Consider the following 12,563-nt stretch of genomic DNA (forward strand, 5'->3'; position numbering starts at 1 on the left):
CTTTTAGTTAGGCTAAACAAGCCAAGCTCCTTGAGTCTCCTTTCGTAAGACAGGTTTTCCATTCCTCGGCTCATCCTAGTAGCCCTTCTGTGTATCTGTTCCAGTTTGAATTCATCCTTCTTAAACATGGGAGACCAGAACTGCACACAGTATTCCAGGTGAGGTCTCACCAGTGCCTTGTATAAAGGTACTAACACCTCCTTATCTCTACTGGAAATACCTCGCCTGATGCATCCCAAGACCGCATTAGCTTTTTTCACAGCCATATCACATTGGCGGCTCATAGTCATCCTATGATCAACCAATACTCCAAGGTCCTTTTCCTCCTCCATTACTTCTAATTAATGCGTCCCCAGCTTATAACTAAAATTCTTGTTATTAATCCCTAAATGCATAACCTTACACTTCTCACTATTAAATTTCATCCTATTACTATTACTCCAGTTTACAAGGTCATCCAAATCTTCCTGTAAGATTTTCTGGTCCTTCTCTAAATTGGCAATACCTCCCAGCTTTGTATCATCCGCAAACTTTATTAGCACACTCCCACTTTTTGTGCCGAGGTCAGTAATAAAAAGATTGGTCCCAAAACTGAAGGGCAACAAAGGTATGACAAAATTATGACTATCAACAGATGGCTTAGGCAGTGGTGCTATAAGGAGGGCTTTGGGATGTATGGCCACTGGGAGGCATTCATGGACAGAGGACAGTTCTCTCGGAATGGACTTCATCTGAGTAGGGAAGGAAATAGACTTCTAGGATGGAGGCTGGCACAACTGATTAAGAGAGCTTTAAACTAGGAATCTGGGGGAGATGGTTGGGAGATGTCCAGGTAATCTCCATGCCAGATTTTAGCATTGAGAGGGAAGAAAACGAAGTAAGAAAGGATACAGCCGTGGGTAGGAGAATGTATATAAGGAGGAAGGGCAGTGTGGATACCAGTCTAATAGGTTATACTGGCTGTAGAATGACCGTGCCTAATAGGGTACAGAATGTGAGCGAGGCCAAACAGCAAAAATTAAGATGTTTGTACACCAGTGCGAGGAGCCTAGGTAACAAAATGGAGGAACTAGAGCTACTGGTGCAGGAAGTGAAACCAGATATTATAGGGATAACAGAAACATGGTGGAATAGTAGTCATGACTGGACTACAGGTATTGAAGGGTATGTGCTGTTTAGGAAAGACAGAAATAAAGGCAAAGGTGGTGGAGTAGAATTGTATATCAATGATGAGGTAGAATGTAAAGAAATAAGAAGTGATGGAATGGATAAGACAGAGTCCGTCTGGGCAAAAATTACATTGGGGAAGAAAACTATTAGAGCCTCCCCTGGGATAGTGCTTGGGGTGTGCTATAGACCGCCAGGATCTAATTTGGATATGGATAGGGACCTCTTTAATGTTTTTAATGAAGTAAATACTAATGGAAACTGCGTGATCATGGGAGACTTTAACTTCCCAGATATAGACTGGAGGACGAGTGCTAGTAATAATAATAGGGCTCAGATTTTCCTAGATGCAATAGCTGATGGATTCCTTCATCAAATAGTTGCTGAACCGACTAGAGGGGATGCCATTTTAGATTTGGTTTTGCTGAGTAGTGAGGACCTCATAGAAGAAATGGTTGTAGGGGACAATCTTGGTTCAAGTGATCATGAGCTAATTCAGTTCAAACTGAACGGAAGGATTAACAAAAATAAATTTGCAACTAGGGTTTTTGATTTCAAAAGGGCTGACTGTCAAAAATTAAGGAAATTAGTTAGGGAAGTGGATTGGACTGAAGCACTTATGGATCTAAAGGCAGAGGAGGCCTGGGATTACTTTAAATCAAAGCTGCAGAGGCTATCGGAAGCCTGCATCCCAAGAACGGGGAAAAAATTCATAGGCAGTAGTTGTAGACCATGACTTATGAGGAGAGGCTGTGGGAACTGGGATTGTGTAGTCTGCAGAAGAGAAGAATGAGGGGGGATTTGATAGCAGCCTTCAATTACCTGAAGGGGGGTTCCAAAGAGGATGGAGCTAGGCTGTTCTCAGTGGTGGCAGATGACAGAACAAGCAGCAAGGGTCTCAAGTTGCAGTGGGGGAGGTCTAGATTGGATATTAGGAAACACTATTTCACTAGGAGGATGGTGAAGCACTGGAATGGGTTACCTAGGGAGGTGGTGGAATCTCCATCCTTAGAGGTTTTTAAGGTCCGGCTTGACAAAGCCCTGGCTGGGATGATTTACTTGGTGTTGGTCCTGCTTTGAGCAGGGACTTGGACTAGATGCCCTCCTGAGGTTTCTTCCAACCCTAATATTCTGTGATTCTATGATCTCAGCATGGGTGGTATGCCAATTAATGAAGCACTCCTTGAGCTAGCCAGGTTCATCTGGCAAATTACAACAACGCCTGCCCCCCATGCAAGAGGGGTGATAAAAAAATATTATGTCTTGGCCAGAGATTGTGAGTTTTTATTTTCTTATCCAGCACCAAATTCTTTAGTCATGAATCCAGTCAATGAAAGGGGAAGGCAACATACCCAAAACGCTACCTCTTATGATAAGGACCAGAAATGTTCAGTTTGGGATAGCTAACCACCAGGCACTGATGTCAAAATATGTCTACCTGAACTACAGGAGCTTAATGCTTCTATTCACCATTTACCACAGGAACATCAAGAACAATTCAGAGCCATAATAAAGGAGGATCAGCTTAGCAAAAACTTCACTGAAGTCTTCACTCAATGTAGTGGATACTGCAGCCAGGTCTATTTCCACCTCAGTAGCAATGGTGTGAGTTTCTGGCTTCAGTTGTCTGAGTTGTCAGAAAAGCAGACTTTGACTCCCTCAGGGAACTGATGGGCAGGATCCCCTGGGAGAATAACATGAGGGGGAAAGGAGTCCAGGAGAACTGGCTGTATTTTAAAGAATCCTTATTGAGGTTGCAGGAAGAAACCATCCCAATGTGTAGAAAGAATAGTAAATATGTCAGCTTGCTTAACAGTGAAATCCTTGCTGATCTTAAACACAGAAAAGAAGCTTACAAGAACTAGAAGACTGGACAAATGACCAGGGAGGAGTATAAAAATATTGCTCAGGCATGCAGGAGTGAAATCAGGAAGGCCAAATCACACTTGAAATTGCAGCTAGCAAGAGATGTTAAGAGTAACAAGAAGGATTTCTTCAGGTATGTTAGCAACAAGAAGAAAGTCAAGGAAAGTGTGGGCCCCTTACTGAATGAGGGAGGCAACATAGTGACAGAGGATGTGCAGTGCATCCGAGGGTGCTAAAGGAGTTGGTGGATGTGATTGCAGAACCATTGTCCATTATCTTTGAAAACTCATGGCGATCAGGGGAGGCCCCGGAAGACTGGAAAAAAGGCTAATGTAGTGCCCATCTTTAGAAAAGGGAAGGAGGAGGATCCGGGGAACTACAGGCCAGTCAGCCTCACCTCAGTCCCTAGAAAAATTATGGAGCAGGTCCTCAAGAAATCAATTCTGAAGCACTTAGAGGAGAGGAAAGTGATCAGGAACAGTCAGCATGGATTCACCAAGGGCAAGTCATGCCTGACTAACCTAATTGCCTTCTATGATGACATAACTGGCTCTGTGGATGAGGGGAAAGCAGTGGATGTGTTATTTCTTGACTTTAGCAAAGCTTTTGGTACGGTCTCCCACAGTATTCTTGCAAGCAAGTTAAAGAAGTATGGGCTGGATGAATGGACTATAAGGTGGATAGAAAGCTGGCTAGATCGTTGGGCTCAACGGGTAGTGATCAATGGCTTGACAGCCGGTATCAAGCGGAGTGCCTCAAGGGTCGGTCCTGGGGCCGGTTTTGTTCAATATCTTCATAAATGATCTGGAGGATGGCGTGGACTGCACCCTCAGCAAGTTTGAGGATGACACTAAACTGCGAGGAGTGGTAGATACTCTGGAAGGTAGGGATAGGATACAAAGGGACCTAGACAAATTGGAGAATTGGGCCAAAAGAAATCTGATGAGGTTCAACAAGGAGAAGTGCAGAGTCCTGCACTTAGGACGGAAGAATCCCATGCACTGCTACAGACTAGGGACCAAGCGGCTAGGCAGCAGTTCTGCAGAAAAGGACCTAGGGGTTACAGTGGACGAGAAGCTGGATATGAGTCAACAGTGTGCCCTTGTTGCCAAGAAGGCTAACGGCATTTTGGGCTGTATAGGTAGGGGCATTGCCAGCAGATTGAGGGACATGATCATTCCCCTCTATTCGACATTGGTGAGGCCTCATCTGGAGTACTGTGTCCAGTTTTGGGCCCTACACTACAAGAAGGATGTGGAAAAATTTGATAGGGATTTGATAGTTCCTTTCAACTACCTGAAAGGGGGTTCCAAAGAGGCTGGATCTAGACTGTTCTCAGTGGTACCAGCTGACAGAACAAGGAGTAATGGTCTCAAGTTGCAGTGGGGGAGGTTTAGGTTGCATGTCAGGAAAAACTTTTTCATTAGGAGGCTGGTGAAGCACTGGAATGGGTTACCTAGGGAGGTGGTGGAATCTCCTTCCTTAGAGGTTTTCAAGGTCAGGCTTGACAAAGTCCTGGCTGGGATGATTTAGTTGGGGATTGGTCCTGCTTTGAGTAGGGGGTTGGACTAGATGATCTCCTGAGGTCCCTTCCAACCCTGATAGTCTATGATTCTGTTAGTTTCCACAGGAGGTTCAATCGACCATGGAAGATTTATCTTTCGATGGCCATAAGCTTTTTGCAGACTTCGCGAATGACTCGCTTCATATCCTAAAGAACTCTAGAGCAGCTTGCAAATGAGCGGACATTTAGCAGGTCTCAGTTAGCACAAACATCCTGCCCTGCTCAATTTTTTGCTTTCTGTAGGCCACCGGTACCACTAGTAAGAGGTTGAGGTTTTGAAAGAAAAAGCCTAGAACTATCTTGACTGCTTCATGCCAATCTTCAACATTGTCCAAACACCAGTTTAGATGGTTTGGTTGAGAGTCCAAACCACCAAATGACCAGGTTTTTCCCAGCTGCGTGACACAACCCCAGTCCTCAATTTGGACACCTCCTCTGTCTTTTTCAGGAAGCATGAGGGACTATAACATCAGACAAATGGGTGTTAGAGGCCATTACTTTGGGCTATACTACCCAAATTACCTCCATCATGCCCTTCCAACCCCCGTCCCTCTTCAGGGACTGCCTCTCACTGTCAATTGCTGACACAGAAGATCTCATTGCTTCTAGGAGCCATAGAACCAGTCCCACCTCAATACAGAGGAAAAGGGTTCTATTCAAGATATTTTCTGATACCCAAGAAATAATGGGGGTTGGAGGCCGTTATTAGATGACAGACAATTGAACAAGCATGTTGACATCTGAAATTCAGGATGGCATCCCTAGCAGCTATAATTTCCTTCCTGGAATTAGGGAACTGGTTTGCAACCCTTGATCTCAAAGATGCCTATTTTCTAATAGGGTTTCATCCCTCTCACAAAAGATTTCTTCATTTCACATTCAATCACAATCATTACCAGTACAATGTCCTACCCTTTGGCTTGTCATCTGCCCAAGGAGCTTTCTTAAAAATCATGGTGATCATACCATGTTGTTTAGGAATAACTGTTTTTTCCTATCTCGACAACTGGCTCCTCAAGGGTCAATCATATCAGGAAGTTTGGTCAGCAGCTCAAACAACAACTTCGCTATTCCAAAGTCTAGGTCTGCAGATAAAGCTTAAGAAATCAATATTGACCCCCTACACAACAATTGTTTTTGGAATGTTTCCGAATTCAGTAACAGGCAGGGCTTATCTCCCTCTTGACAGGCTCTTTGCTTTGAAGGACCTTATCCAAAAAGTGCAGCTCAGCCCTCAAGTTCCAGCAAAGATATGTCTGCAACTACTGGGACACACGGCAACTTGAGTTTTTGTGATACAAAACACCAGGTTGCATCTTTCATGTCTCTGGGGGTGGCTCAGGATAGTTTATGTACCCAACAAATACCGCTTGAACAAGAAGGTGTCTGTATCCAGCCAGGTCCTACAGTCACTCACCTGGTGCTCATCTTAATTAATTAGCCTCTTAGAGTTGGTACGGCAGCTTCCACCTTTTCATGTTCTCTGTATGTATATATATCTTCTTATTATATGTTCCATTCTATGCACCTGATGAAGTGGGCAGTAGCCCATGAAAGCTTATGCTCAAATAAATTTGTTAGTCTCTAAGGTGCCACAAGTACTCCTGCTCTTTTTGCGGATACAGATTAACACGGCTGCTACTCTGAAACCTGTCATTAGCAAGTATCATTAGTATCAAAGTATCAAGGTATCATTAGTGCGTCCACACCAACCCAAATTCGACCCAGCGAGGTCTATTTAAGCACTAAACCCCTCGCCGGGAGGAGTACAGAAATCGATTTTAGGAGCCCTTTAAGTCAACAAAACAGGCTTGGTCGTGTGGACGGGTGCAGGGTTAAATCGACCGAATGCTGCTAAATTCGACCTAAACTCGTAGTGTAGACCAGGGCTAAGAGATGGTAGTTAAATCAGCAGAAGAAGTCTTCTGTTGACCTAGCTCCATCTATACCAGGGGTTAGCATGACCTGACTATGGTGCTCAGGGCACAAAAATTTTCACAGTCCTAAGCAACATAGCTAGGTCAATCTAATTTTTAAGCGTAGATCAGGCATAAGTCAGTTTCTCAGGATCAGGGAGTAGCATTAAGCAACCTCATTCAGTTTTCACTTTGCTTTTCATTCTGTGCATCAGCTGTATCTCTGCATTATTTCCATCTAACCACACAAAATCTTCATATTTATTTTTCTGTCATTGTAGATGACGTCAGAAAATTATTAAGAGAGCTAGATGTCACAAATTCAGTCATAGCTCGGCTGGCGCCAGAAGGTAACCTGCAATGCTCCTTTGTGTAAAAATACTGTCAAAAGTAATTTACTTTCACTATCTGATCAGGCAATTTAATAAAAAGCTTTCTTGTAAGTTATGATTTGTCATAACACATTAGATAAGTGATTGACCTAGTGCTTTTATAGCCACAATTCAGTAATTTACTGAGTATTATGATATTGTTATGTAGATTGAACAGTATGTTTATAGCAAAGTAAGGTAAGATTAACAGCTAATGTTTATTGACTTTCAAATAATATTTTAACCCAGTGGATGAATGAGCATATATTCTATTGAACAAAACCTAATTTTATTTTCACCCTGTAGAAGATATAGTTGTCCATGAGTTTGCCAGTCTTTGCCTAGCACATATGGCAGTCGAATATACCAGTAAAGTGCAAATATTTGAGCAAGGTGGACTAGAACCACTTATCAGATTGCTAAGTAGCCCTGACCCTGACGTTAAGAAGAACTCTGTTGAATGCATCTATCACCTCGTACAGGTAATTACAGAAACAGATCAGCATTGTATTTTTATTTCTTTTCTAGAGATTAATCACTTTAAAATATCTACTTCTATTCCTGTAATATCTAGAATTTATCAATTTATTAAAAAATCACTTAATCTCAAAGGGCATGAGTCTCATCTCAATTTCAGCTATAGTTTTACCTTACTGTAGCTCTTTTAACTTCAACTCAGTTACTCTTGATTTACCCCAGTGTGAGCAAGATCAAAATCAGACCCAAAAACGTTTGTTTAAATAAAAATCTTGTTTTTTCATTTGACAAGTCTTTATCCCCATAGTAAGGGTTACAGAAATGTCTGTCTATCCAAAACTGCACAAATAGAGTGATTAAAATTGCATCTTGCCTTATTCTTGCAAAAAAGTCCACAACAATGATTTTGAACTTATTCCTAAATATAGGTGAAAACTGTTGGCAGTTTTTTTTCCGTATGGGAGGAAGGTATTGTAATTGACTACTTTCACAATCAGCACTAATGTCACCCGTAAGCTGCTTAGCAAAAGAATGGTACAGTTGTATAGTAGTTCTTTTCAGAGGCTGGGCAAATCAATTCAGTAATGAATTCAATTCGTGGTTCTCTTTTTTGGGTGCATCAGAACAAGTCTTTATTCTGAATCACATTTTGCTGTATCTCCTCTCTTGCTATCTTGCTGACTTTGTTGCAGGGCGTATCTGGATAATTGCGCCAGGTGCTTGCTTAAATTGATAAGGAAAATTACACACTGTACAGGTGCAATATGCTATTATAAACAGATTATAACTACTTTATTCCTTTACTATTTTAATATGGTTATAGTATACATTCTTCATTGAGTGATATAGATAGAGATTAGATATATATGTAAAGGTTGAAATATTAAACAAAACCAGGTTTCAGAGTAACAGCTGTGTTAGTCTGTATTCGCAAAAAGAAAAGGAGGACTTGTGGCACCTTAGAGACTAACCAATTTATTTGAGCATAAAGTTTCGTGAGCTACAGCTCACTTCATCGGATGCAACCAAAACCAGTTTTTTAGTTATGGAAGCCTAAGAGAGGAAACCAGGCAAGTGCCTCAAAGTGTGAAAAAGTCTCTTTTTTGTCACTAAGATAACTTGAAATGAGCAAACTAAATTTCACCAAACTTTTCCAAAAAAATCCACATATGGACTGAGCTAAGCATCAACATTTTCGGCCTCCTCAACCATAACTAGGCATTATAATTAATACTTTAGTAATGCAAAATTTTTTGAACTGTTTTGAATATTGTTTTGTGGAATACTTATTTCAATTTCCATTTTTAGTCCAAATGTAAAGAAACCTTCAGAATTAAAAGTTGCAAAATATTACCTCATTAATATGTTTGAAATCAGAATTTCTTTGTTCTTTATGTAAAGCCAGGAGTCAACATGCTATTATATTGTGCTATCAGTTACACTTACTCAGTTTGGTATTTCACTGCAGGATTTTCAAAGCCGTGCTGCAGTTCGTGAACTAAATGCTATTCCTGCCTTACTGGAACTGCTGAAATCTGAATATCCAGTTGTTCAATTGTTAGCTCTCAAAACCTTTGGTGTAATTAGCAATGACAGAGAAACCAGGATAATACTGAGAGAAAACCAAGGATTAGATCATCTTTTTAAGATACTGGAAACTAAGGTACAGTTTATTTGAAATATGAACTATAAATGTAAACTTGAAAAAGTGTGTTTCAGATATTCTGTATCCAGTCTTCATCCATGCATCCTACTAAAGAAATGAACTTCATCATTTTAAATTTGTTGTTGTGGGGAGTAAGATTCTTTTTGTCAGATTCTGTTAGCATGTGTGTATTGTTTTATTGCTGTTTGATTATACCAATGAGCTGACAAGTTGACAGAGTAAACCAAATCCAGAGAAATGTTCATTTATGCTATTTCTTTGAAAAGTATAAACAAAATAAATTTTTTGCCCCTTTTTTGTGTAACCAAAGTAATAATAATTCATTCCAAGGAACTCTGCTTTTTACTTGAAAAGGCTGAATGTAGTATGTGTAATCAATGGGTCACTCATGAATGAGATACTCAACATAAGGATTCATAGATTCATAGATATTTAGGTCAGAAGGGACCATTATGATCATCTAGTCTGACCTTCTGCACAACGCAGGCCACAGAATTTCACCCACCACTCCTACAAAAAAAACCTCACACCTATATCTGTGCTATTGAAGTCCTCAAATACTAGTTTAAAGACTTCAAGGAGCAGAGAATCCTCCAGCAAGTGACCTGTGCCCCATGCTACAGTGGAAGGCGAAAAGCCTCCAGGGCCTCTTCCAATCTGCCCTGGAGGAAAATTCCTTCCCGACCCCAAATATGGCGATCAGCTAAACCCTGAGCATATGGGCAAGATTCATCAGCCAGATACTACAGAAAATTCTTTCCTGGGTAACTCGGATCTCACCCCATCTAATAGCCCATCACAGGCCATTGGGCCTATTTATGAATATTTAATTACCAAAACCATGTTATCCCATCATACCATCTCCTCCATAAACTTATCGAGTTTAATCTTAAAGCCAGATAGATCTTTTGCCCCCACTGCTTCCCTTGGAAGGTTATTCCAAAACTTCACTCCTCTGATGCTTAAAAACCTTCGTCTAATTTCTAGTCTAAATTTCCTAGTGGCCAGTTTATATCCATTTGTTCTTGTGTCCACATTGGTACTGAGCTTAAATAATTCCTCTCCCTCTCTGGTATTTATCCCTCTGATATATTTATATAGAGCAATCATATCTCCCCTCAACCGTCTTTTAGTTAGGCTAAACAAGCCGAGCTCCCTGAGTCTCCTTTCATAAGACAAGTTTTCCATTCCTCGGATCATCCTAGTAGCCCTTCTGTGTACCTGTTCCAGTTTGAATTCATCCTTCTTAAACATGGGAGACCAGAACTGCACACAGTATTCCAGGTGAGGTCTCACCAGTGCCTTGTATAACGGTACTAAAACCTCCTTTCCCTACTGGAAATACCTCTCCTGATGCAAGACCGCATTAGCTTTTTTCACAGCCATATCACATTGGCGGCTCATAGTCATCCTATGATCAACCAATACTCCAAGGTCCTTTTCCTCCTCTGTTACTTCTAATTGATGCATCCCTCGCTTATAACTAAAATTCTTGTTATTAATCCCTAAATGCATGACCTTACACTTCTCACTATTAAATTTCATCCTATTACTATTACTCCAGTTTACAAGGTCATCCAAATCTTCCTGTAAGATTTTCTGGTCCTTCTCTAAATTGGCAATACCTCCCAGCTTTGTATCATCCGCAAACTTTATTAGCACACTCCCACTTTTTGTGCCAAGGTCAGTAATAAAAAGATTAAATAAGATTGGTCCCAAAACCGATCCTTGAGGAACTCCACTGGTAACCTCCCTCCAGCCTGACAGTTCACCTTTCAGTAGGACCCGTTGTAGTCTCCCCTTTAACCAATTCCTTATCCACCTTTCAATTTTCCTATTGATCCCCATCTTATCCAATTTAACTAATAATTCCCCATGTGGCACGGTATCAAATGCCTTACTAAAATCTAGGTAAGTTAGATCCACTTCGTTTCCTTTGTCTAAAAATCTGTTACTTTCTCAAAGAAGGAGATCAGGTTGGTTTGGCACGATCTACCTTTTGTAAAATCATGTTGTATTTTGTCCCATTTATCATTGACTTCAATGTCCTATACTACCTTCTCCTTCAAAATTTTTTCCAAGACCTTGCATACTACAGATGTCAAACTAACAGGCCTATAATTACCCGGATCACTTTTTTTCCCTTTCTTAAAAATAGGAACTATGTTAGCAATTCTCCAATCATACGGTACAACCCCTGAGTTTACAGATTCATTAAAAATTCTTGCTAATGGGCTTGCAATTTCCTGTGCCAATTCCTTTAATATTCTTGGATGAAGATTATCTGGGCCCCCTGATTTGGTCCCATTAAGCTGTTTGAGTTTCGCTTCTACCTCAAATATGGTGATATCTACCTCCATATCCTCATTCCGGTTTGTCATGCTACCATTATCCCTAAGATCCTCTTTAGTCTTATTAAAGACTGATGCAAAGTATTTGTTTAGATATTGGGCCATGCCTAGATTATCCTTGACCTCCACTCCATCCTCAGTGTTTAGCGGTCCCACTTCTTCTTTCTTTGTTTTCTTCTTATTTATATGACTATAGAACCTTTTACTATTGGTTTTAATTCCCTTTGCAAGTCCAACTCTACTTGACTTTTAGCCTGTCTCACTTTATCCCTACATGTTCTGACCTCAATAAGGTAGCTTTCCTTGCTAATCCCTCCCATCTTCCACTCCCTGTATGCTTTCTGCTTTTTCTTAATCACCTCTCTGAGATGCTTGTTCATCCAGCTTGGTCTACAACTCCTGCCTATGATTTTTTTCCCCTTACTTGGGATGCAGGCTTCCGATAGCTTCTGCAGCTTTGATTTAAAATAATCCCAGGCCTCCTCTACCTTTAGATCCATAAATTCTTCAGTCCAATCCACTTCCCTAACTAATTTCCTTAATTTTTGAAAGTCAGCCCTTTTGAAATCAAAAACCCTAGCTTCAGATTTATTTTTATTAATCCTTCCGTTCAGTTTGAACTGAATTATCTCATGATCACTTGAGCCAAGATTATCCCCTACAACCATTTCTTCTATGAGGTCCTCACTACTCACCAAAAGCAAATCTAAAATGGCATCCCCTCTAGTCGGTTCAGCAACTACTTGATGAAGGAATCCATCAGCTATCGTATCTAGGAAAATCTGAGCCCTATTATTATTACTAGCACTCGTCCTCCAGTCTATATCTGGGAAGTTAAAGTCTCCCATGATCACACAGTTTACATTAGTATTTACTTTATTAAAAACATTAAAAAGGGCTCTATCCATATCCAATGGCACAATGGGGCCGAAGAGCAGCAGCCTAGGTAGTTTTTGTCATTGCTGTGGTACTGATCAGTAATATGCGAAGAGATGATAAAGTAAAGGAAGCGTTTCTCTCATATTAACCATCATCTGGGAAGCACATTTGGTTTTGTTTTTCAGCCTGTCAGCTTATTCAGATAAAAATAAGATCTCACCACATCTAAATGGTAGTTGGAAAATCTTTTTTCTTTTTTTTTTCTTTTTTTTTACAGCTATACCTGGTGAGTGAGTGGGAGAATCA

At 40.6% G+C, this 12,563-nt stretch overlaps 1 protein-coding gene across 6 annotated transcripts in view; it reads left to right on the top strand.

The window, feature by feature from the left end:
• The window catches only part of ARMC3 (armadillo repeat containing 3), a 116,564-nt gene that overhangs the window by 25,014 nt on the left and 78,987 nt on the right, over window positions 1-12,563 (top strand). For all 6 annotated transcript variants that reach the window (XM_043541323.1, XM_043541321.1, XM_043541319.1 and 3 more), the window contains exons 6-8: window positions 6,795-6,863; window positions 7,191-7,366; window positions 8,830-9,024. In XM_043541323.1, the coding sequence (XP_043397258.1) occupies window positions 6,795-6,863; window positions 7,191-7,366; window positions 8,830-9,024 (440 nt within the window). The remainder of the gene's footprint in view (window positions 1-6,794; window positions 6,864-7,190; window positions 7,367-8,829; window positions 9,025-12,563) is intronic.

This window comes from Chelonia mydas, chromosome 2 (assembly GCF_015237465.2).
Source record: "Chelonia mydas isolate rCheMyd1 chromosome 2, rCheMyd1.pri.v2, whole genome shotgun sequence".
NCBI lineage: Eukaryota > Metazoa > Chordata > Testudines > Cheloniidae > Chelonia > Chelonia mydas.